A 26,373-nucleotide genomic window follows, 5' to 3' on the forward strand; every position below is an offset into this window, starting at 1 on the left:
CAGTCCAGCATTTGACAGCTCGGTTTGGGAGGACACAGAAAGTAAGCCATTAGCTCTACTTTTCTTTGAATTAAACTATGTATTTTGAATATTTTCACCTGGCTTTTTTGGGGGTTGTATGATAACCCTAAGGACTTTGTAGGCTTTTTTTTTTTTAAAACTGCTTTATCTCGTAGAGTTCCCAGAGGCTCGGCCTAAAAAAAGCATTCTTGTTTGTTTGCAAGTTGAAGCTGCTTTTCACATTGGCTGCTGGGTAGAAGTAAACAATGATTATGTTTTTCAGTGGACGAAAACAGTGTCAAGCTTAAAAATCTAAGCCAAAACCCTGAAGATGGCATCGACAACCATGCTTTTGAAGTTTTGGTAAGTATTTATTTCATTATCAGTCAAAGAAAGTAGCACCGTATTCCTTTTGCTTTCATAAAATGCCTTTATCTTGCTAGGAGGAGAAAACTACTGACACAAACAGCATCAAAAGTCAGCCTGTAAAATCAGGAAAGAAACTAGGATCATACCTCAGGTTTGTCCGATTATGAAATTTAAGTTTTGTGTTGGAAACATAGAAACTGTTTTGTAATTAGAGAGTCCTCCTGGATGTAAATGTTTATTATGCCCAGGAAGTCTAGTTTACACCTTTAGCATGTGGCTGTCCGTATAAAAAAAATCTGAACAGCATTTCTGCACTGCTATTGCCTCATTCAACATGAAGTGTTAATTGCAGTACAGTGAACCCTCGCTATTTCGTGGTTCACCTTTCACGGATTTGCGTAGTGCATTGTGTTGTGCTTTCTGATTGGCTAAACAGTCTCTCCGCTTCTTCTCTACCTAGATCCTAGTGTATAAACAACGTTGCGGTTTAATATGTACACGTACGTAAAACAGCTTGCCAAATTTTACATAATCGATGGTGGCATGTCGGTTTATAAGAATCTTTTTGCCCAGAAGAAAAAAGAGCGACCGCTACTACCGACAACTATGTTCTTCTCTCGAAAAAACACACCTGCTTTAGAAGAAGAAAAACAAAACAAAAAAAACAAAAAAAAACGCTACAGAGCGGAGTCAGGATGCAGCGGCTCAGTCAGAAGAGCAGTGAAATACACGCGAGTCACTATTAAAATTATTATTTTACAGTACAGTAGTTATTTGTAAAAAAAAAAAAAAAAAAAAAAAAGTTTATACAGTAGGCTACTTTTTATTTGTTAAACAAATGTTTGGGCCTGTAAAAAAGTTTTGCTCTTTGGTTTCAATGTATTATGGAGTATTTCATTGTATAATAGCCTAATTATAAAAAAATAATGGTTACTACTTCGCGGATTTCCCCTTTTTGGAACGTAACCCCCGCGAAAAACGAGGGTTCACTGTACATCCAAATCACGAAAACTTCAATCACTGAAGAAAGTTTTACTGATAGAAAGCATTAAAGAAAATGTAACATGCTTGTATTTTTAGTTTGTTTTTTTGCTTAATCTTTCAGTAAGATTTCCAAGCCAATTGATGCCACAGAACATTACATCAAGGATCACTCCAAAATCTTTAAGTACATTGTGCTGGGCATACTTGGAGCAGGTAATAAACCAAGTCTATTCATTTAGCAGAGATTTATTCGGTAAGACAATGTGATAAAAGTACCATTGGTGGAAGTGGTTCTACAACAAACTAAATAATTCCAAGTCCTGCTATTGTACTATTTTAAAAATATTTAATAGTTCGGTGGTGTTTGGAATCACTTATGTGGTACTTGTAATAGAAAAAAAGTTTGAAAACTAGTGCAGTAAGGACTTATGCACATGTTTTTGTTTGGTTCAGTTATTACAAGTAACTTATTTTGTACTCTTCCCTGCAGGATATGTGGCGTACTTTATTGCCGCCTGTGTGCTGAATTTCCAGAGGGCCATTGCTCTCGTAGTCCTAACTTGTCTGGCAATTGCTGCTGTATCATACGAACTTGTGAAGAAGCACAAGGGGAAAAGCATCAGCCGGTGTTTCAAACCCGCAGTTCGATGCTTCAAATCCAACCTGAAATGGCTAAAATGGTGAATAGTTTTAACATCTTTAATTGTATGTATGTATGTAATGTATTCTGTGTTAAAGCAGCCCCCTAAACGATGGCACATGTTAAACATCTAATGCATGTTGCTCTTTTGTGTCTGGCAGGGTTTTCATCCTAGCAGTCGTGGGCCTGCTTGTGGTGTGGCTTGCTTTAGACACACGCAAACGTCCCGAGCAGCTGATCTCATTCGGAGGTGTGTGCATGTTTATCGTGCTTCTATTCCTCTTCTCGGCTCACAGGGCAATGGTGAGTTCCCTTAGGCACGCACCGGCTCTAATCAACGATGAATAGTCCTTTACAACTCTTTTAAAACATGCATGGCTTCTATCAGTCACGTTTTCTGTTTCACAGAGACCTTGGATATCACTAAGCTTGGTTGCTCTCGTGATTTAATGATTCAGCTGAAGTGCCTCCCTGTATTAAGTGAATGAACATGCCCCAATAAAGTGATAAAGATAACAGCTTTGTTTTTGTAGATCTCATGGAGGCCAGTGTTTTGGGGTCTGGGACTGCAGTTCTGTATTGGACTGTTCATTATAAGAACCCAACCAGGTCTTGTAGCCTTCGATTGGCTTGGAAAACAAGTGCAGGTATGACTTTGTTTTTGTGGATTAAATGAGTCCATTAAAGAAAATATAGAAACAATACCATTTTTTGTTGTTGTACATTCACAAATAGGCTTCAGCTTTATAAAGAACAGTATATATTATAAACAAACAACATTTTTAAATAATATGAATATCTACATTATATCAGTAATAATAAAAGTATTCATTTTTTTAGTTTTTTAATATGTCCATATGTGCGCTTCTATTTCTCTACAATTTTCCCACTGAGTGACAGAGATTATTCTATTCTCAAAACATGTTTCTCTCTACTACATGCTTTCTTTATATGATAAACAGAGTTAGTGATGTAATATTTAACTAAGTGAATCTACATACACTCTTATCTTCAGCAATTTTATTGAGCATCCAGGCCTAAGTCAGCAGAATATGAGTACACACGTGCCTCCTAATTACTTTTTAAAGTGTGCTCCAAGTATCTACAAAGTTGTAAATTAACTTCATGTGATAAAACAGAACAACTACTTGTCATCTCCCTGCATGTACTTATAAAGTTAATAACAATTTTAAATAATTTACCCCTGTTTCTTTTATTACCTTTCTTTCATTTGTGCACCATATGATCACAGATTTTCCTTGACTACACCAAAGAGGGATCATCGTTTGTTTTCGGTGACCTGATTGGCAACATTTTTGCCTTTCAAGTGAGTGTGTAGGAAAACTCAAAAATATGAGCACTTTAAGTACCAAGTGCTGAATGTACTGAACTAATTTATGACTTTCCTATCAGGCTTTACCCATCATTGTGTTCTTCAGCAGCATTATGTCTGTCCTTTACTTTCTGGGTGCAATGCAGTGGCTCATTTTAAAGGTAAAAAATGTCTCTTAAAGCATCACACATATTTCTGTAGGTCTCTGTGTGTGTGTGCTATAATGTACTGTAACTCGAAGCCATGTGTTTTTGTCCATGCAGATCTCATGGGCTATGCAGATAACGCTGGGAACCTCGCCCACTGAGACCTTAAGCGTGGCAGGAAACATATTTGTTGGGCAGGTATGCCCTTCATCATTTTGCATCACTTTAAAGGAAATATTTTTAGTTTGGCAAGCAAATCAAGAATGATATCAAGTGTAGAAAAAAGCTGAAGTTTTTAAATATGCCTAATTACTGTTTATGTTTTTGCATTAGACTGAAGCTCCGCTGCTGATTCGACCCTATTTGAAGGACATGACCAAATCAGAGATCCATGCTGTTATGACTGGTGGTTTTGCCACTATTGCAGGCAGCGTCATGGGGGCGTTCATCTCATTTGGGGTGAGATAAAGTTCTTCACATGCCAGCATATTACAGGCACAGGCAGGTATCAAATTAAAATGTTCCACCTGTTCTCATTTAAAAAAAAAAAAGAAAAACAACCCTTTAATCTGTTGCCCATAAGATATTTGGAATGTATTTTCTATACAAAAGGGCGCTAGTTCATAGTAATAAAACGTAAAATATAAAGGAAGTAGAGAGTGAATGAAAATATACAAATGTAAATTCATAAAAGGCATGTTCAGGTAATTAATTTAAACAAAATGAAGGCAGCTTGTACGCCAAAAGTCGTGGTGCACATTACACAATATTACGTCCAGGGCCCTTGACCCTGGACGGTGGCGCTGATGCTGAAACCTCTTTCACTTCATTGTAGGTTAGAGTCTTGGTTGCTGCAGTGTTGTTTGGACACACTGAGGCTGTGTCCAAGCCTGAGTTGAAAGAAAAAATCTTCAACACCAGATTCTTGATTTTCAACCTCATTGGATTTATTGGTTTTATCATCACTTCACAAAGGAAAAGAACTAGTTAAATACACCTTTAAAATTCCCAAAAATAATATTACATCGACATTCTGACAATGGTAAGAAAATATGAAGGTCATACTATGATCATTATAATCTTGATTGGTCTTTGTTGCCTTAAGCAGAGTACTCCCAACTCCCTGTGCACAAATTGGGAGTATTCTGGGCTGGCAGGGGTTGTAGTTGACCTACAACATGTCAATGATAAAAACTGACTTCAAAAGATTACAATAAACTCAGTAGGTGCAAAAAAACTCGAAAAGGTTAACATAAACTTTCATGTTTTATGAAAGATCAGAACTTTCATGAACCATAGAAAATCTTTTTGTGCTGTACAAAGTATTCTCTCCTCCCCAGAGGAGGCTTGTAAAGATAAGTTCTTCTGTGGAAATAAACTTAAAAGAGCAGAACTCTGTGTTCCTGCCTGCTAAGTTTATATTAAGACTGAACCACATTGAAGCAGTTTTGATGATGTGTTGCGCTTTCTTTCTTGCACAATGACAATAAAAGGAATTCTGATTTGTCTCTACTGTTCAAATTTGCTGCAACATACTGGGAGATGATTTAAAAGACTTCAAACTAAACTTTACATATGCAAACCTACCATCACTTTCTGAACATAACAACATGTGTCCTATAAAGAAGGTACAGGTTTTATGCAATCTATCTTTTAAAATTTTATTGAACATGAGAAAAATGCTGACAATGTGTAATATTTAGAAAACAAAGACTGGAATTTGCTGATGTCAGTATATGTGAAATATTAAAACTAATCTGCCGAAATGTTCTTAAATTTAGCAAAACGTAGCAAAACCTGGGGAAAACATGTTGAGTATATGCAAACTTAATCTTTTTCAGATTGACGCGTCTTCGTTGATATCGGCCTCTGTGATGGCTGCACCATGTGCTTTGGCTATGTCTAAGCTGTCCTATCCCGAGACAGAAGAGAGTCAGTTTAATTCAGAAAAGAACATCAAAGTGGCTGCTGGGTGAGTTTGCACTTTCAGAGCATTCTATTGTGTTGTGAAACAGTAATCATCACTGTTAGTAAATCATGCAGTCTTGAGCCACACCCAAACCCGATTATTACCAACAAGGGTTACCTCTTTAACTTTAATGATAAAGTGAACATCACTGGAAAACTAACAGAATATTCTGATTCTGAGATATCTTTGATCAGAATGAATTGTTTTTCTTATCTTTTTTTTGACTATCTAAAACATTTAGGTGTAAAAACACACAAAATAAAGGTGCAAATATTTTTTTCACAGCACTGATTTAGTTGTTTGCTTTGTGTGTAAAATTGTTTTACAATTTATTTATCTTTGTAGAGATGAACAGAACATTTTGGAGGCTGCTAGCAGCGGTGCATCTGCATCTATAGGCCTTGTTGCTAACATTGCAGCTAATCTCATAGCATTTCTTGCTATCCTGGGCTTCATAAATAGCGCGTTGAGTTGGCTTGGAGGTATGGTCGGATATCCTGAAATCACCTTTGAGGTAACAGAAGCTAAATTTGCTACTTTACAGTTAATTATTGCAATATAATTTAGTAATTTAAAAAAAAAAGGTGCAAGCAATCAGGTATAAATTTAATTATTTCTTTGTTGCTGTTTGCAGTTAATTTGCTCATATGTGTTCATGCCCATCACCTTCATGATGGGAATACCATATGATGAGAGTTTCACCGTGGCTGAGCTTATTGGTACAAAGCTCTTCCTCAATGAGTTTGTCGCTTATCAGAAGCTGTCGGATCTGAAGAGTAACAGACTCAATGGACTTGATGAAGTGATTGGAGGCAAAAGAATGTGGATATCTGTAAGTATTACAGGTGTAACTTAATAAATTATATCAGAAGTTAATTTATTTTAGTAATTTATTTCAACAAGTAAAATCCATATATTATGTAATTTTAACTTTACATATAGTGACATACTGTACTTCAAGCGTTTATTTCTGTTAATTTTGATAATTGTAATTTATAGCTAATGAGAAGCCAAAATTCTTGTAGCATTACATAAACCAATATAAAAAGCTTTTTAATGTAGATAAATTATGTTTGGGTCTAAATATTGATGTTGAAAACTACTGAATTGACTGTTGTTCAGCAGACACAATACTCTGACAGAGAATTGTTGAGAAAAAGCATTTCCTTGATTTGAATGCATTTCTAAGAACATAGGGCAAAAAACAGAAGGAAAATAATGTTCAAGCGCCAAAAAAAAACCCAACAGAAAAAAACATGATTCTCTTGTTTCAGGTTCGTTCGGAGATAATTACAACTTATGCTCTCTGTGGATTTGCCAATTTCAGCTCACTCGGCATTGTGATTGGAGGCTTGTGTGAGTATCTTTGTTTTACATTATCATGTTGTTGTTTTTTTTAAACCCATAATTGAGTCTTTGTTACAGTAATATTTTCCTTTCTTTCCTTTTCACACGTTATTCTTATAGCTGCCATATGCCCACCAAAAAGAAGAGACATCTCAGCTCTGGTGGTGAGAGCCATGATCACTGGGACTTGTACGTCTCTAGTCAACGCTTGCATTGCTGGTAAAAGTCAAAAATTTGTTTTTGTGCAATTTCAGAGTCTGTTTCAAGGCAATGTAATAGACCAGATGTAACTTTGCTTTTCAGGACTCCTCTTTGTTCCCCCACTTGACTGTGTGCAGTTGTTTAAAACGTCTCCCTTCGCTGATACTGATGAAAATATTAAAAAGTGCTGCCAAGACTTATTTGAAAGGTACACATTTCTATTTTTATTTATGTAGTTCTTTATGATAACTGTGCAATAAAAAAAGGTTGTATGATACATCAGATTTGTTCTTACATTTCTAATTTGTTTTGCAGCACCATAAACAATGGCACCATCTGGTTTGAGGAACCTTGGAATACTGTTCAAAATGTCACAATATTTTTGTCAAACTGTTGCCAGTGTTGTAACATTAATGATGTGTCAGGTTGCATGTAGACATGACCAGCACAAAGAAAAAAATCCTCATGAAGTTTGCACTTGCAGCCTTTTAAAGCTGCTAAACTTCCTATAGTAAAAAAAAAAGAAGTAAATAAATAATAATCTTTGTGAGTTCCACCTGTTGATGAAGAGGCAACTGTAATTCAAACATTATGCCAAAAAGATCAAAACTGTTAGAAGGCATTTTGTGTGGATCTGTATTAGGCAGGTTCGTATTATTTTTAGTTGAGTAGATGTTTTCTTTCAAAAGGGAAAATATACGTACATCTGTCAAGGGCATGAAAAGAAATGTGAAAAAAGTGGTAATGTTAGTTTCTTTAAAAGTGTTAAATTACAATGCAAGTAGTTTTTCTTTTTGTTGTCAAAAAGAGAAAGTTATATCAGCTTGATTTTCTGTTCATTTTTAAACACATATAAAAGTACATCTCTGGCAAAGACAAAAGAAAAATTGGTCTGACTTTTCATATTATTAAGAATAATCTTAGAATAATCTTAAAAGCATAAAAAGATCAAATAACCCCTTATTTAGTATTTTATTGTTTTGTTTGTTCAGTTAGTTTTTTATTACAGGGTTTCTGATAAGAGTCTGATTACCAAAACATGCCTAATTTCAACTAGTAATTAGCAAATGTATTTGGATTCTTTTTATTTTCTGCATGTAGCCCAGCTTCTTTCTATGCAAGTGTATATATATATATATATATATATAGTAGTAGGAATAGAAAATGTAAAGGTTTTAATATTTGACATAGGAAATATTTTTTGATCTTTTTTTTAATTAAATTTGCTGTAATTTAATTTATTTAACACAAGTGAAGCACTTATTTTGCTTCAATAATTTATTAAATCCAAACTTTGGTGAATGTAAAAAGGTTGAATTAAAGTGTGTAGCAAATTTCAATACTGCTGATAATTGCAAAGTTGAATATGAACTTCTGAAAAGATTTGTAAATAAAACTAATGCTTGGATTTGATATGATTTTATGCATTTATTTAAAAAAGAAAAAAATACATCAGCTGACATTCTGTAAGATACCTAAGAGAGCACTCAGTGCAAACAGTCAGTTTTCTACATCTTTCCCCTCAAGAATATGTCACTTTTCTTCACACAGATGTTAGATTTTGTCCTTTATATGTACACATAAAAGCAATCTTTTGCCTCATTTAAAAAATTTCCCCAATTGTTGTGCTTTCTGGCAGTATTACAGATTCATGCAGTATGAAGAAATACTTCATTAATCATTAGCACTGAACCCATTCCAGAAATTCCTGAACATTTCTGTTTTTTATGTCAATTCTACAGAAAAGGCTTTTGTTAAAAATTGGTCAGATTTCTAGCTTTCCTTTTCTACTCAATCTTATTGTTTAAGATAAAATGCAGGAAAAGGAATCAAAGGATTCTTAAAAATTATTCCTGCTATTTTGTTGCTACTTTATTATTCAGCTACAGTTCACAAGTTAAGCTAATACAGCACCTTTTTACACCTATTGGCACTACAGATAATGATTTGTAAAAATTCATAAATTCTGCTTTAATTGCAACAACATACCAGGGATTTTGTTAAAACAATTGTGCTATCACAATGAAATGTGGATTTATTTCAACACATTTCATAAATCTTTCACAGCAGTCCTCATAAATGTGGAAAATATGATTTTCTGAACATTCACTGGGATTGTTTTACATTCAAACATATTGATTTGCAGATCAATTTACAAAAACATGACCTCAAATTCTGCAAAAAGTGATGAAACATACTGACTTGTAATAAATAGACTATATATATATATATATATATACACACATATATATATATAGTAATTATAAAACCAAAAGCAAAGTGCCCAATGAAACCTTTAGTGTTTCATGCTGCTTTTCCACACCGTGTGTTGGACTTTGGTGTTTAAAGAAATTAAACAAGATGCAATGGCAGCTTTAAGTGTACTAATATTTTTTTTTTATATATAATCTACATCACAGATGTACACACTCAGTAATAATACATACACATTCAGTGGCTGCGGTCAGGTACAGTACAACTTAAACTTTTAATTTTAAATACCTCTTTGTTGATTTTTCCTTTGTATTATTTGGCAGAGTTTGCTTGGAGACACTATTCTTTCCACTCACTAAGAAGCTAAGACTCTTGGGAAGCTGAAAAATATTTACTTTAATGGTTACAATAGTTTTCTTGAAAAGATTTAGTTGTATTGCACTTTTGACTTATGAAATAAAGGAAAGGATTATCTTCAACGTTGAGATATTTAGGGGATTCCCAATTTTCTTCATAAGCAGGATTTAATAACCTTTGGTGTGCTAAGCTTTTACTCTTTAGGGTCCTTGTCTTTTTAAGCCTGGAACTAGAGATGGGTCGCATATCTCATGATTCGTCATGATGGAATCAAATGAAAGTCTTATTTCCTACCTCAGGAAAGACCTTCTGCGGGCTTTTGTTTCTCATCTGAGTTATTATTATCTGTTTCTTGAGCTTTCCTGGCTACTTTTGGGCTAACGTTGGTCTTTCTAGACATCTGTGGGCTTTGCCCTTTTTTCTGCAACTGTGGGCTGTTGGAGCCTAGCTTTCGGTTGAGCAGGGGGCTTCTGGAGCCCTTTAGCTTGGCCGGTTGTTGCAGATCTGTTTTAAGCGCTCGAAGCCCAAGAAGTCCACAGTAGTAGTTGCATTGATGATACATCACGAACTGGTCAAATACTTCCGGGGAGCCACATTCAGTTAGTCCTTGATATCTGAAACACGGGAGGCAAATCTGGTTTTGCATTTTGATTTTGAAGCAAACAATCAGAAACATCTGCATATTGAGAGGGAGATACAAACCCTTTCGACTTGGTGGCAACTTTAATATTTGTAATTTTTGTTTCAACGCCTACAAAAATAAAAGAATATCAATAAATCTCTTTGCATTAATCACAAATTACATAATTGATCACTTTTTCCTTAATAACTTATATGTGTGGCTTACCTTCCAGTTGAGTGACCAGCAAATTTCCATGTGTCCACTGATGGATCCAATGCTGGAAGGTGCAGCATTTCTGATCCAGCTCTGAAATGTTTTGTGAAAACAGCTTGCCTTTGAGATCTATGGTACAATATTTCCCAAAGTCTCCTGTAAGATCAGTCTCCACTGTGGCATATGGCACAGAGTTTGCAGGGCGGTGAATTAGATACCGAGGGATAACTCTGTAAGAACCAAGATATGTTACTAGGGTTATCAAAAGTAGCGTATTATAGTTTTATACTTCAGTTGTACAAGCAGTACTTACTCTAATGAAAAGCCGAAGTTTTCATTTACTCTCGCTTCAGCTGCAAATATTTTACAGTATTCTCGGATCATGTCTTGGACTTTACACTCCTTTAAAAAAAAAAAAGTTGTTTACCATATTTTGCTTAGATTTGTCACATTGCAATTTGAATTGCACTCACTTGCTTTGCAATGTCCAAATTTCTCTCTGCAAGGGTGCTCTCCTGTTTGGTCCCGTAAGCGATGGGATTTCGAACTTTAATGATACAGGTGCTTCCGGACTCAAAGATGGGATCAAGGCCATAGATAACCTTCACCCTGCTGGCTTTGTGAGTGCAGCCCTCCCCAATGTGGACAGTCTCGGTAAAAAGGCGACCAAAGTACTTTTCCCCCCAAGTGCCGCTGTCTGCCAGGCCTTTGGTGAACACCAGTGGGGTCATCTCGATCTCCTCTCCAACTGGAGAAAATATATAGAGGAATGCTTTATTGTCCCTTGCAAATCTATTCAGTGTTTCAACGTTTTGTCTCAACACAACAACAATGCATCAATGTATTTTACTGGGATTTTATTTAATAAACCAAAGTGTTTGATAATTATTCAGTGACTGGAAAAGGATATATTGTTTTAAAAAATCTTTTACAAATCCAAATCTGAAAAGAGTTTAGGCTATTTCTAGTCACCCCCTTCTACTTGACTACACCTAAATGAAACCCAGTAGACAATAAAATTCTGTAGTTATATTTTTAGTAAACTGAGTCCCCCCTGTATGTATTTTGATCTCAGTATAAACATCTGTGACCCTCTGTTAGAGCCACAGAAGTTTGTTGGAGGACATTAGTGAATCAACAGCCTCATGAAGACCAAGGAGGAACACAGGTGGGCTTAAAGCAGGGTTAGGTTAAAAAAAAACAATAATGTGTTTTTTTCTAGATTTAAGAAGCAATGAAAAGTACCTTCCAAGTCCTCCTTGAGTAAGAATTCAGACAGAACTGCAAAAAAAAAAGGACAAAAAATATTTTAAATTAAATTGAATTATATAATTTAATCAATTGATTGCTTTTCTTACTTTCTTCACTGAGCAAAAAGTCAGTTGTGTCGGTCCCATATTCATTACTGATTGAACACCCATATACTCCACAGTCTTGGCTTGATGCATGCACAACTGCCAGAGCTACTTGGCTTTCATCTCCTCCACTAAGAGAGAAAAACGAAATGAGAGCCTCGTTAGATTTACATTCAAATTCATCAAAAATCCACAAGGTGTCACTCTAAGTAAGGAAGTCACGTTATGTGGAAGCAGTCTGCTGACACAGCAACCAGTAGCACATATATAGACCTTATAATGCACCCATGAGATGGGAAAATATTGTGTCATATTACAGTTTATGTGTCTAGCCAGAGAATCGCCCCTCTGTGCCATGGCTGTGGGATTCACAGTCACATGAGCTGGTCAACTCTGCAGTGAAAATATGAGAATGACAGAGGACCATGGGGATGGGGGTCCAAATAATACTTATTTCCTAATTGTCTTGATTTTACAACTTGTCCAGCTTTTGGTTGTCAAAGATCGCATCATGTAAATATAATTTAGTTTATGTCTTTAATTTATTTTTAGTATGTCTAAAAATGTTTGTGGTTTGATCTTTGGTGAAACATCTGTGGGGGGGGGGGGGGGGGGGGGGGGGGGGTTACCTTCTCTTCATCTCTAGTATTTCTTCCTCATCCTTGAACCACTTAATGGTGGAGTCACTAAGCACATTGAAGAACTGACACCACAGCTTCAGGTGTCCAGAAGCATCTGGGAAGGGCTCTCCTCTGATCTTGCGGATAACTTGGGGAGCTGGTGAGAAACAGTGTACTTAAAATCAATAAACACTGTAAAAGTATGTGAAGAACTTATTGGGGATTTCCTTCCCAGGACATATTTTATTGAATGTTAAATTCTGAAAAACAAGTTGACCTAAAGTTCTTCCTAGATAGCATTACCTATTTCTTAAATCATAGGACAAAATTATGAATGAAAATTATTGATTGTTTACCTTTCAAAGGATCTGTCTTCTTTCCAGCTGGTTTTTCCTCTACCTTAGTGCTGGTTGGTTCTATGGTGGGAGTCTCTTCCACAACCTTTGGCACTTCCAATGTAGCCTTTCTGCGACTCATCAGTGGAGAGCGCCTCTCCATTGGTGGAGTCTTCTGTCCCGTGGAGGCTTGTAGCAACGCAGCTCTGCGAGCCTGGCTTGGTGACATATAGGGACTTTCCTTCTTGCCCTCTAGCACACTAAACACTGCTCCCTCCAATTCTTCTTCTCTTTTTGGGATAAAGATTTTGCGTCGTGCTCCAGAGGCCAACTCCTCAGGGGTGGCAGAACGTATAAGTGTCAGGCTGTCCCGGCGCTTAAGCCGAGGGCTGCTCTCACAGGAGAGAGATGATGTTGGCGTCGACCCCCCGCTGAAATCTTCATCTGCCTTGTCGCTTTGTCGATCTTCCACAGAGATTGCAGGGACGTTGGCTGTAGTCTCGTTGTCCAACTCTGGAGCTGCTTTGGACATAAATTTGCGTAGACTGGATGGACTTAAAGATGGGTATGTTGGGGGCTTGGAGCTTAGTCTTTCAACAGATGGTCTGTTTTTTAGAAAATCCTCAACAGAACTCTCTCTTTTGCCATCTTTTGGGGACTTTTGCTTCAGTGCTTCAGGAACAATATTGTCATCTGTTGGTTTACTAAAAGTTGGCATACTGCCACCAACTTTTAACATTGGAGTTTCACCAACCATACTTGGTGTGTTCTCTTTTAGGCTCTTATCAGAGATTTCCTTTAAGTATTTTTTTCTTTTAGGTATTTCTGGCTTCTCACTCAGGTTTTCAGTTACACCTTGCTTTGTTCCCCTTGGCGTGTCAGCTGAAGTTTCGGTTTCTGTCGTCTTGGTGGGAGCAGGCGGTTTAAGCTCAGCTCCGCTTTCATGACAAGAGACTGATATTGGTGGAACCACAAACAGAGTCTCTGTTTGAGTTTCGAAAGCCTCATTTTCTGTCCCACCTCCACTGCTGATACTCAATGTATTACTCTCAAGATCATCACTGCAGGAAACATTTATAACAGGAATTGAAGCACATTCCATGAGAGGGAGCTGTGCACTGCTTTGGTGTTCGTCCATTTCTTGAGCAACTTCCTTTAACTTTTCTGTAGGTGAGAGGTCATCAGTATGCTGCATTCCTCTCTGCGTGGGGATTGTGCCTGGGAAATCAGCCTCTCTCTGTTCTTGGATTCCTGTCTTTGACTCATGAGTTTCATCATGTTTTTGCAAATCATTTAAGCCTGGCTTGTTTTGAACCAAAATACTTAGAGGCAGAGTGCACTCTTTCAGATCAGGTTCCATTGTATTGATGGTTGGAATTATAAATTCTTCGCTCATGTTCATCTCTGGCATAGGCAGTTTAATATCTGGGATGTCTTCAGTGGTAGATATTTGGACTGATGGGATATTTACCGTGCTACAATCATGCTCTGCACTCCAAGCTAAGTCATTGCTTTTTGAATAAGAAGCTTTACTGTGTTCCTCTAGAACATAAGTGCTGTTTGCATTGTCTTCTGTTACTACAAGTGTCTTTGGTTTGCTCAACTCTTCATCATTCAGTATCGTGTCTTTTATTGACTCTAGCTGTGAACTTTCACTCCTCACTTCTCTATTATCAACTTGTAGAGACAATTGCTCTTGTGTTTTTAGGCTGTTGCACCAATTCATTTTCACATCATCCCGTGAGGCAGAACTGTATTTCTCTTTTACCTCACACATCTCCTTGAAATTTAAACTGGGTAGGGTTTTACGTTGGTGGTCTTCTGCGATTTCCTCAACCACAGTGGCTTGCTCACGTTGACTTTTTAGGTCACCCATTTCTAAACATTGTGGGACTTCAGAGGGCGGATATGCAACATTAGCTTCCTGAATTAGCGAAGAGCGTTTGGCCTCTTCTTTTAGATGATCTTTCTCTGCACTGTAAGCTACCGTGGCAGGAAGAGCAGGCAGCACCCTATTCGGTGTTTCAGATTCACACTGCTTGATTTTGTCTTCTGGAAAACAGAATGATATATTTGTAATCTCAGATTTGTTTATATTCAAGCAGGGTTGTTTGTTTGATTTCACTTCAGCTTTCTCTTCCTTAGATAGCCTGTGGGAGGAGTGATACTCTTGAATGTCAGGCATTTCTTTGTCCACATTAAGAACACTGGCCTCCTCCTTTTCTAAAGTTTCCATAAGTGCTACTCCAGGGTTATGGTTTTCTGTTAATGAGATAACACTTTGAGGTAATGTGCAGTAATCTTCTACCTTAAGAAGGGGGGGTAGAAGGGAGTATTCTTTATCTTTTTGAGATAAAGAGTCATCTCTTCCAGAATCTGGATTAGGCTTTTGAAGAACAAGCGGTCGACCTGTCCCCTGATCTTGTGGTAGCTCTTCTTCTATGGTTGAAACTATTTCTGAGTTTTTCTTTCCTTCCTGTTAGAACATGAAATAAAAAGTAATATTATTAATTCTACATCCCCTCCAGTAGTCTTTCACATAGCCTAAAAATAGTTTTGAAACAGAATTTGCTTGCTGCACTACATACAAACACCTACTATATTACATGCATGCAAGACCTGTTTTTTCTCAGTCTCTTCAAAATGTCCTAACTGCCTATAGGGCTAATAATAAATATGTATTTTTTTTATTTTTTTAAATATATTAGTGTAAATATATTAGAGGTTCTTAGGATATTACCCATATTATTTGGCTAGTTTAGACAAAACCAGTTAGTGGGTGGCAGCCAACAGGTAGCAGATTAAAAAAAAGGTCAGGTCAAATCAAAAGCAGGACAAGAAAAACATCATCAGCAATGTTTGTTTGTAAGAAAATGGAAAGATCTGCAGTTTTTGCAGTATGGATGAAAGATCTCTCAGAGACAACAAGGATAGAAAAGTTGTACTGATGTTAAAGTAAAAAAAAAAAAAAGACTTTTCTCCTCTAAATAAACAGTGTATAAGGCAGTGCATTCAAGCTTTACATTTATGAATTCTCTGAGGTTTCTCCAAAATCCAAACAACTTGCTTTAATGTATGCAGAGAGATATGTTAAGGTCTCAATGATTACATGTATGAAAAATCAATGCAAAAAAAGTCATAAGTCAGCTTTATGTTTCTAGTAAATACATAATCACTGCCTCTCTTAGGGTGGGCAGGTGCTCTTTCACACCTGCCCAAATGACTCAGGATATTTCAAGAAACAAACCGTGGTCTGCTTAAAATGAAACAATCACTGTTGACATTAAAGCACCTCCAGAATAGAGAATAATGTCTTTGAAAAATATGAAAATCCATAGAAAAAAATGTGTTTAGTGTTGCATAGCTGTCTCAGTACTCTGGGTCTTCCCCTGACTGGCTTGTGATGTCTCCCTCACCTAAGAACCTTAGAATCTTAGTGAGCAGCTCAGTTTGAACTCATCCCAAAAAGGTTTATCCCACTGGGACAAAGACCTCTGATAAACACTTTATATTGCATTGTGATCATTGTTTTTCTTCGCATAGTATGCTGCTACATTTGCTTATGTTTGCATACAGCTCCAGCAAGTAGTCAAGCTTTTTCTTCACTACTTGGATTTGTGCTCAGCATTACTTTGTACTATTTTTAAGCAATATTACATACGTGATTCAAATTGAGGAAGCTGGCCATCTAAGAAATTGGAACAGAACATTCAGCCTGCTGGTATTAGGATTACCTAAGATAAAAAAGTGCTTCTGATGAAAATGTTGACTTTCAGAGAAAGACATAGGTGTTAACCACAGATGCAGCTCTACAAGCTTGTTCAGTAAGAGACAGCACACGTGGTCCTGCAAAAGTTAAGTACTCTTCAGTTTTATGTTAGTGGTGAAAAAGCTGACAGAGCAAAGCTGGTTCCTAATCTTGGTTCATTTTCCTTTTCACTCTCAGAATAAAATAGGGATAAAACTTAAAATTAGACCAGAAAATGCTTTTCTTCAGGCTCCTGAGAGACCAATAAGATATTTACAAATGTCAAATCTTTAGTGAGTTTAGATAACATTTTTATTTGTTCAATTCCTTGTCACAAAACATCAACTACTGTAATTTGTAGTTGCATGTCATTAAATTAGTAATTAGGGTAGCAGTGTCTTGTTTTTATATTTGTATTGTGGTTTTCTTAATATAATATAATCTTCGTAAGATTTAAGACTTAATTATTGTCTTCATTAATTACTAGTTCCTAATTATTTTTAATGGCTGTTGCTTAATTTAATGTTCTTAATCCCATATATTTCATGATTCTTTATTTTTAAATAGGATTATGATAGCTTCATAGAAAGTTAATCAAGTTATTCTTCATATTAAGAAGAATAACTTCTTAATATTAAGTTATTATGACAATGAGACTGGATTTTTGAAGAAATATGAACATATTTTGAAACAGCTTACTTATGCTGTATAGATGCATAGGTGGTAAACAGACACCTTCTTTAAAACATTTCTGAGCCAAGTTGTGGGATCATAATATTTTTAAGAAGCTCATTAAAAAGAACTTACAGCATTGACCTTTGACAGTGTGACACATTTAGACCCAGACAAGTATTTCTGTTGTAAATCAACAGAAGCATTGACACTGACAGTTCCTGGCAGACTTCGTATTACAATGCCATCATATACAGCCAAGCAGACAGGCAAAACTCTTTGGTCATTTAATAAAGCTGATCAGTTATTAAACAATGATGAGAACAAAAAAATGACTTTCAAGTCAATAAAGTATTCAGTTTTATAAGATGTCAGTTTATTTTAGGACACTGACCTCATGTCACATGTAAGGTAGCTGAAACCAAACGTGTGTACATACGGAAAGGTCCAATAGCATGTCTAGAAGTCTGGATTCAGAAGTTTTTGTTTACTCCAACTACTTTTAATCATTAATCAAAGGTCCACAGCTCTAACTACAAAAAATTCAAACAAAACAAAACACAAACACCACCCCCAAAAGAACTGCAGCAGAGTTTAGAAGTCCTTGCGTGCTCAATTAAGTCAGACACAGGAATTCCCCACATTGTAGGCAAAGGTGTGCTGTTTACACAAAGTACTGTGCAGTGAAAGAATGACAAATCTGTGTAAAAACAAAAAACAAAAAATCTGCTGACAGATATTTTTTTTGCTGTCACTAGGTTGTGTAACATAACCTATGATAGACAAACATTAAATGACTTACTGGTGAAACACATGTAACACTTTAAACATCAACATACATAATCGTCTTTTAATGCTTTCGGTGTTCCTGCTTGTGGTGTTCACATGTTTCAGTTTTATACAGAAGGCATCCAGCAGCCACGTGTTTCCTCGTGACAACATGCTTGGCTCACAGTGACTATGAGGAAAACAAGAAGTGACTGCTTTCTGTGGAAAGGGAACTGGTGTCACATTCAGTACAAATTAAGTGCATTGACATTGCTGTATAAATAACTGCAACAGCCATTTGCGAAAAAAAACACTTAACTCTCTCCGATGACACAATCATAGAAGTCGTATGCTAAAAACTTTATAGACGTGCAAATAAACATATTTACTTCAGTTCCCTTTTTCACAGGAGACAGATAACCTAAGGAGCCTGAGTGAGACAAAAAGTAAATTCATAATGATGATTACATTTTTTTTTTTTACCACTCCAGGGGGTCTTTTGTGGTCTCTAGTGTCCCTTATATGAAAGTAGGCTGACAGGAAAGGGGGAAGGAGAGGGATGAAGACATGCGGCAAATATCGTCTGGTCCGGGAGTCAAATCCGCGACAGCCGCGTCGAGGACTCAAGGCCTCCAAACATGGGTCGCGCTATCCCCTACGCCACCATGGCACGCCCAATGATGATTGAATTTATGAAGAAAATGCCATTTATGAAAAAATAACTGCCACTTAAACCTAGTCACTGTTTATGCCATCCATTGCAGCAACAACTGCTAGTTATTTATATTGATACATAGGAAAAACAACCATTCCTGCAAGCTTATACCTAAATGCATATTTTTTGGACTATGATAGGAAACCACATTACCCAGAGAGAACCTTTGAGTGCACAGGAACAATATGCAAAATCTATGCACATGTTCACATGTTTCAGTTTTATACAGAAGGCATCCAGCAGCCAAGTGTTTCCTCGTGACAACATGCTTGGCTCACAGTGACTATGAGGAAAACAAGAAGTGACTGCTTTCTGTGGAATGGGAACTGGTGTCACATTCAGTACAAATTAAGTGCTTTGACACTGCTGTATAAATAACTGCAACAGCCATTTGAGAAAAAAACCACTTAACTCTCTCCGATGACACAATCATAGAAGTCGTATGCTACAAACTTTACAGATGTGCGAATAAACACATTTACTTCAGTTCCCTCACAGGACACAGATAACCTAAGGAGCCTGAGTGAGACAAAAAGTAAATTCATAATGATGATTAAATTTTTTTTTTTTTACCCTTCCAGGGGGTCTTTTGTGGGCTCTAGTGTCCCTTATATGAAAGTAGGCTGACAGGAAAGGGGGAAGGAGAGGGATGAAGACATGCGGCAAATATCGTCTGGTCCGGGAGTCAAATCTGCAACAGCCATGTCGAGGACTCAAGGCCTCCAAACATGGGTCGCGCTAACCCCTACGCCACCATGGCACGCCCAATGATGATTGAATTTATGAAGAAAATGGCATTTATGAAAAAATAATTGCCACTTAAACCTAGTCACTGTTTATGCCATCCATTGCAGCAACAACTGCTAGTTATTTATATTGATACATAGGAAAAACAACCATAACAAATATAAGCATAAAATATGCATTTTATGCTTATACCTAAATGCATATTTTTTGGACTATGATAGGAAACCAGAATACCCAGAGAGAACCTTTGAGTGCACAGGAACAATATGCAAAATCTATGCAGAGATCCTGGTCTAGTTTATGCAAGATGTAACTCAACAGACATCTTCCAAAAAGTTCCACATTTTGGGTCACCAGATTTCCACAAAAAATTCTTAAAAGATCATCATGATATTTTTTTTCTTTTAGGAATGTGAGGCAAGCCTTTGTGGCCTTTTTGGTCAGCAATGGTTTTGGTCTTGCAACTCTTCCATGGATATTATGGTTTCCTGGAGTCCCAAAGGCTTGTAACCATCTTTTTTTGAATTTCTTTTGATTGGGGCTTTTTGAGTTCTTTTAGCCTCCTTTCTTAGATTAGTAAGTTCTCTTTATGTGATTTCTAGATTCTACAGCTCTGGGTGTGGCTAGATAAACAGAACCAAGATATGTTCATTCATGATACAACAAGAGGGCAATTATTTTTTCACATAAAGCCAGACTGGTTTGCAATGCCTTTTTTCCATTAATATAAGATTCTGCATGAAGGCACATACGTTTTCACAACACTTTTAGACAGTCAGATATGGAGTATAGTCCAAGGTTTAAGCTCAGCAAGAACATGCGTGATTGTGTTTCAAGCGTAGCAAACTTTAAATATAGCAATGTTTCGTCAGAAGTGAAACAATTCTCAAATGAGCAGAGTAAGATGACTAAAGAACTGCCGACCACCACCCTCTTGGCTGCATGAGGAAAAGGTTTATTTTAGGACACCCAAAGAGGGAGGTGGTTGGGGGTCAGCGAGGAATCTGACCACAGTGACATGGCCCTCCTTTCATGCTGGAACCTGCCCCTAGACTCTCTACGACTCCTTGCCGAACCTGCCCAACCATCTGCCAAGCAAAGTAATGCAAGAGCCGTTTCAGATGTTCATGTTTCATCATAATCTCTGACGCACCAGTGTTCCAATCAGAAAGGCCGACATCGAAGATATTTCACCTGCTGTCTCGCACTGTGCAGTTTTGATGTCCAATATTCCCCACCCCCACATGCATCAACAGCAAGTTTGTGATAACTTCCCTATTCCACTCTCCACACACGCACCCCCACACACACTAACTCTCGACTCTGCTCACTCATAGATGACTCACGTTATCTGTAGTATATCAGTGACATTACACTGTATGCCATGAAGTAATTGCACTGTCTAACTTTTTCACATGTGAGAGGAAAATAGCAAACGATCATAAATGTCTATGTGCATGCTATGTTATGGTTACCTGATGTTAAGAAATTAACATGGTGTAGCTCAACTTTGTTTGATAAAACCATTTCTTAATCTGGAAATGACAGATAGCGGCCTAGAGAGACTGCCTACTTACCTCAGCTTGAACTTGAAACCCAGACAATGACTTTTTCTCCACTGGACTGCTCCTCTCTGCCTCTGTAGATTCCTCCATGGCCTCCACAGTCTCATTAGCCTCTTCTATTCTCTTTCCTGCAGATTCATTCACGATCTCAGGAATCAGTTTATGATCTTGTAGTAGACCTGTGTCTTCACAGTTAAATTGAATAGGTTCTGCTGGTGCTGCTTGTTGTTTCACAATTTCTGAGGGTTCTGATGCCTTATCTGTCTCCATTGGTACAACATCATTTTCCAGGACCTCAGAACTATGCCCTGCTTGCAGCTGAAATGATGGAGGCATACCTGGTTCAGGGAGAACTGTTGAGTGGTCAAAATGTTCATCTTCATTGTCCGTGTGCGAGATATTGTAAGAGTCCTTCTTGCTCTTACCAAAAAAGAAGTCCTTAACAGAGTGCAGCATTGAGGATATGGAGGTATGAATGTTATGCTGGTCATGATCCTTTTGACCCTTGCTGCAATGTTTGACTTCTGAACTACTGGGCTTCTGGAGTCTGCTGTGAGTTATTGTGTGTGCTGCCTCTGGTTGGTTTTCCTTTTTATTTTCTTTGTCTATCACTATTTCCTCTTGTCTCCTTTTCTCACTTATGCATTCTTGCTCATTCTGCTCTTCCAACTTCTCCTCAGTATCATTTTCCTTATTATCTCTTAAAGTAACTATGCTCGTCTCTTTCTCCTCCTGACTTTCCTCACCAGACTGGGTCTGAATAGTCTCTGCCAAAAACTGTGCCAAACTGATTCCGCCATCATATGAATTTTCACCTCCGTTCCCCATCATATGGCTTTTACTAATGTTGGTGTTGACCCCAATATCTACACCATTTGACATCTTTATTCTCTTTTTAGCCAATGTTTCTGCTGACTCTTCTTTCCCCAAAGAATTGTTTACAGAGGCGATGTCTCCTGCATCTTTGCCCTCTGCAATAAGTGCCTTTGATTGAGCTACATCCCCAGGCTGCTCTGCTGTGGCAGAGTTGTTCACCACTGGCTTCTCCTCCAGTGGTGGCACAGAGCGTTTCCTGTATGGATGCTCTGGGCTACTTTGCTGCTCTTCTTTCTTAATATTTTCTTTATTGTCCTTCTTGCCTTTCTCCTCGATGTCTCTTTTCTTCTTCTCTGCTTTCTGCTTGAGTTTAGCAAAGAATCGCTGGTGGATCTTGTACTCATTCATGGTACCGACCTCCAAAACTCCAGAGCAGGAGACGATACCTTTGCTATTGCTGGCTGAGACCTGGTAGATCGCTGCATCATCCAATGTACAGCTGAAAAAAGAAAATCCTGTTCTTATATTCTGACTTTGTCATTGCATCACTCTGAATGCAGGAATTACAACATTAATGTCACATTAGTGTTGGACTTTATCCAGTGCATTTAACCCATTCTTTTTTGGTGAAATGATGAGACAATAAACAGCTTTAATACATTTTAAAAACAGAATTTAGGTCTCCTATTGTTAATTTTTTTGAGTCTAACATTTCAAAGACATACAACTCCAGTAATATTTGGATAAATATCTGTCAGTGGGTTCTGGAGAAACCTAGCTCTTTCTAGAATCATCAACAAACTTCTGGTATGTTTCATGATTGATAAGTGGCCACTGTTCTAATTAGAAACATTAGAACACATTTAAATTATTTGGTTTTCTGTTATTGGCAGTATAATCCAAATATTTGTAATTTTGTTGAGGCAGTTCCAGACGCTTGGTGTTAGTCTACTATATTCATTACAAAGCCTCTTCTGAGCTTGTCCTGTTGGAACACCCACTTGTGTATAAGTTTCAACTCTTAAGCCAAAGGTTTGATGATGAAGATGATAAACTGTATCATGCTCCTGTCTCACTGGCAGCCCAAACAGATCCCCTGCAAGATGCCACCACGAATCTTCACAGCTGAGGCACTGTCCTTAGATTTGAAAGCTTCAAATCTAAGGACAGGAGTCAAGAGGGGCACCTTGACTCCTACAAATAATTCTTGTGACAGGGATCAAAGAGCTCAATCTTTGTCTCATCTGACTATAAGAGTTTTCCCCAAAGGTCTTGTTAATGCAGGCAACAACTAATTTCAGGGAATCACTTTTGCAGCTTCTTTATTGGTCATCATGTTAAAACGATGACCAAAGAACAGCCAATTTAAATTATATATATATATATACTGTATATATACCTGTGTGCATTATATAACACATATAAATTCATATATAACATTTTAATTTCATTCAAGCTGCCAGTTGTCTGATCATTCAACCCAGGAAAAAGAATGATTGAAACACATTATTAAAAGCCCAGGATTAAATGTGATTCATGGCAGTGATGGGTGTATGTAAACATCAGACTCACTGGCACGCTATATGATTTGGACAAATTCCTTAGACATACTTGTAAATATGAAGAGTGTGAGTTTTCCCATTTCGGTGGATTTCATATTTAGGGAGTCCACAGTAGCGATCCATTTCCATGTCATCCTTATACCATTTCAGTTCTGGGGCTGGGTAACCTATATTAAAAAAATAAAAAAATAAATAAAGTCCTCACACCACAAAGTGCTGCATTACAAATGTGAAATTGTCTACGCAGCATATTCTCTTGAAAAGCTACGTGGTAACATAATAAACTCAACATGGATCTACTTTATTATTGCCTCTATGAATAATAGAGTCAGCATGTTTCATGTCTGTTGCATCATGTTGCTGATGTGCCAAACACTTAACAGCTGCTGCAGCCAGATGGTCCCACCCAAACAATCTGCCTGCAGTTAAAAACACCCAGAACCAACCAGTCTATTGTGCTCTTAAATTCCGGAAGTATCTAATATAATGCCCAAGGAGTTAAATCCTGCCCTTTGTTTCCATATTAGTCACATCCTGTGTCTTTGTGTGTATTGATCTCTTCAACCTGAGAAGTTTCAGTTTCTCAAAAACCAACAAGAATTTCTTGTTGGTTTTTGACAAGACAAGACGAGGAAGCGGCTCTACCTGATACAACGCAGGTGAATTTCACATTGCAGTTTTCTGACACAGCTTTAGATTTCAGCGTGGTCTCAAAAGATGGCTGTATGTCCTCAGTCAGCTGAGCCATAACACTGCACAGCGTGCTCCTAGAAGGAAACACGGCCACATTAGAGTCAGTGTCCTCTCCACCTCGGTGCAGTACATTCATGGGGTGCTCTTAAGCAACATGTTAATGAAAATGTCTAGTAGAGGCGAGGTTGTAAAAAGGAAAAAGGTGACACAGAAACATGTGAGAGATCAAGCAAAACAAAGGTGTCAACTGAACTGAACACTGGGCAGTTAAAACGCGTTGGCTTCATTCTGGGGATAAACCAGTTTTTGTGGTTAACATGTTAGTTGGGATCTCGGGAGGAATGTTTTAAAATAGGGAATTACCTCGCTGGTCTGTAGTGAGAATACCTTGAATAGCTATTCAGAAGGAGGCAAATGAAGGAGCGTCAGTGAATAATTAAAATCTGGATCATCTTAACTCACCTGGCCTGTTGTAACTACGCTCCTCTTAAGGTACAAGAACCACTTTAACTCTAAGATAGTTTGCAATTTAAAACGGAAACTTTTTTTGGATCAGCCACTTTGGGTACTCAGTATGATAACATTCTTGTGCTGAACATTGTTTATTTACATTTCCACCTACATTTTTTTCTGCAGGTCTTAGTGATTGTTTAACTTGACCCGTCTGACTCAGAGACTACCATGATAGCAGCAATGCAAACAAAGACTTGGATCATAAAAGAAGTTCCCCTACCTGTTTTCAGGCCTAACATTGGACAGATAAGTATTGCGGCTCTCAGATCGGCCGTTGGAAGAGCTGCCTTCCTCTTCACTGAAGCTGCTGGTTCTCCCATTGCCAGAAAATGAGCGAGTCATTGGCCTTCTGGAAGTCATTGTCCACTAAGGCAATAAACAAAAAAAATATATAGAAAAAAATCCCAGATATATAAACCTGTGGTTAAAAAATATACGATGAAGGAGGGGAAAAAGGGGGGCTCAAAATGAACTGAGCTGTCCATGTAAAAGTTCCCTGGGAAATAAAAAGATCCTCTTCAGCTGAAGGACCTGTGGGTGAAAATAAAGTAAGTTTATAATACTAACAGAACCTTTTACTCAGAGACAAAGTTTAGACTAAATGTCCTTTGACCAAGCAAGCTCTTAGATTGAAGTGAGTTATAAATAGTATGCACTATCAAGTTGAACTGTTCGTGGCTAAGGCACAAACATAAAATCAGCTATTGACTTCCATGTCACAAAAGCAGAGCCAAAGCATTTGTCTCTATGAAAAAGGTTAGACTATCCAGCTTACCATTGAGTGGTTGTCGGTATTGCTTTGGGGCTAGAGTGTGTGAGGAAAATCTGTAACCGCCTATCATAGACATGCATGTGTTGCCAGTGGGGGCCCTATTAATAGCACGCCCACAAATAGGTGCAGGAGAACATCAGATTTTCCAGAACGAGGCTTTGGCCTAAACAAAGAAATGAAAACCAAAAGTTATAACCATATACACTTTGTCATAGAGATCACTTTTAATTGAAAGTCATCAAGAAAAAAAGTCATTGCTTTGTTTGGATCCAACTCTGCTGGCTTGAAGCAATGGATTAAATATACACTTGATCATGTCAATGCAATAAGGTTCAAAATGCAGCTGCTGCGAGTTAAAAGCTTACATCCAAAGTCTTTCTCGGGAATCACTGAAGGACAACACCTGCCATACAAGCTCGCATCAAGAGAGATTACCAGAGAAGGACTTAAAAATAATAAATCAGTCAATAACTGAATTGCTCAATAAATATATACATATGACCCTGAGAGGAGGTGTTGTTGGACACATATTTCCCATAGAGCTATTTCTAGTCCATGGCACTGTGAAGTGTTTGAATTGGTTAAATTCAGTGTAGACAAGAAAAATATAACTATTTGAAATTATTTCTGTTTTATGTTTTCGTTTTTTTTTTACTTTGGTGTGTGGACATTTTGAATTATTCATTTTGCTGCATGTCTACAGCTTGAAAAATATGGTTGTTTCAGTCAAAATGTGATATCACATTTTGACCCTGAAACAATCATATTAGATATATTTTAGTAAACATCATAAATATCACTAACATTTATGATGTTTACTAAAATATATCTAATTTAGACAGTTTTCTCCTCACAATGTAATGGGGAAAAAAAATCTAACTGGTTAAACAACATAAAGTACTAACATGAAGATCTTTTGAAAAATATGTTTTCTCCAAAACAGAGAGAAAAATTACAGATTGGTAAGTATGTATGTAGTTTGGACACCTATCTTATGCATCCAAACTGATACTCATATTTTCGAGGTTTAGAAATCTTTCTTGTGCTTTATTTTTGTTACTTTCACTGTATTACGATGTACATGAAAGTTGTGTAAT

General features: G+C 37.3%; 2 protein-coding genes across 4 annotated transcripts; one reads left to right on the forward strand and one right to left on the reverse strand.

Moving 5' to 3' along the window:
- Positions 1-8,397, forward strand: LOC102219803 (sodium/nucleoside cotransporter 2-like). The gene is made up of 18 exons (XM_014468479.2): positions 1-41; positions 284-363; positions 444-520; positions 1,475-1,566; positions 1,844-2,033; positions 2,155-2,296; positions 2,527-2,640; positions 3,246-3,320; positions 3,407-3,487; positions 3,590-3,670; positions 3,806-3,931; positions 5,314-5,444; positions 5,787-5,955; positions 6,076-6,273; positions 6,716-6,797; positions 6,909-7,007; positions 7,092-7,197; positions 7,305-8,397. Coding segments are annotated over exons 1-18 (1,965 nt in total). The 5' UTR covers positions 1-40; the 3' UTR covers positions 7,426-8,397.
- alpk3 (alpha kinase 3) lies at positions 8,393-25,918 on the reverse strand. Of its 3 annotated transcripts, XM_023346573.1 has the most exons (15): positions 25,280-25,918; positions 24,725-25,035; positions 24,355-24,387; positions 23,944-24,065; positions 23,348-23,465; positions 20,933-22,235; positions 12,727-15,181; positions 12,380-12,527; positions 11,754-11,881; positions 11,641-11,676; positions 10,869-11,143; positions 10,709-10,797; positions 10,408-10,625; positions 10,263-10,311; positions 8,393-10,174 (listed from the first exon to the last, which is right to left on the reverse strand). In XM_023346573.1, the coding sequence occupies exons 2-15, from the start codon at positions 24,862-24,864 to the stop codon at positions 9,856-9,858; spliced, it is 5,433 nt and encodes a 1,810-aa protein (XP_023202341.1). In that variant the 5' UTR covers positions 24,865-25,035; positions 25,280-25,918; the 3' UTR covers positions 8,393-9,855. The 3 variants fall into 3 exon arrangements, with proteins under 3 accessions (XP_023202341.1, XP_023202356.1, XP_023202347.1); XM_023346588.1 differs by lacking the exon at positions 24,355-24,387; XM_023346579.1 differs by lacking the exon at positions 25,280-25,918 and having other exon boundaries at positions 24,725-25,266.
- Between the last annotated feature and the right edge of the window lie 455 nt (positions 25,919-26,373).

This window comes from Xiphophorus maculatus, chromosome 2, assembly GCF_002775205.1.
Source record: "Xiphophorus maculatus strain JP 163 A chromosome 2, X_maculatus-5.0-male, whole genome shotgun sequence".
Lineage (NCBI taxonomy): Eukaryota > Metazoa > Chordata > Actinopteri > Cyprinodontiformes > Poeciliidae > Xiphophorus > Xiphophorus maculatus.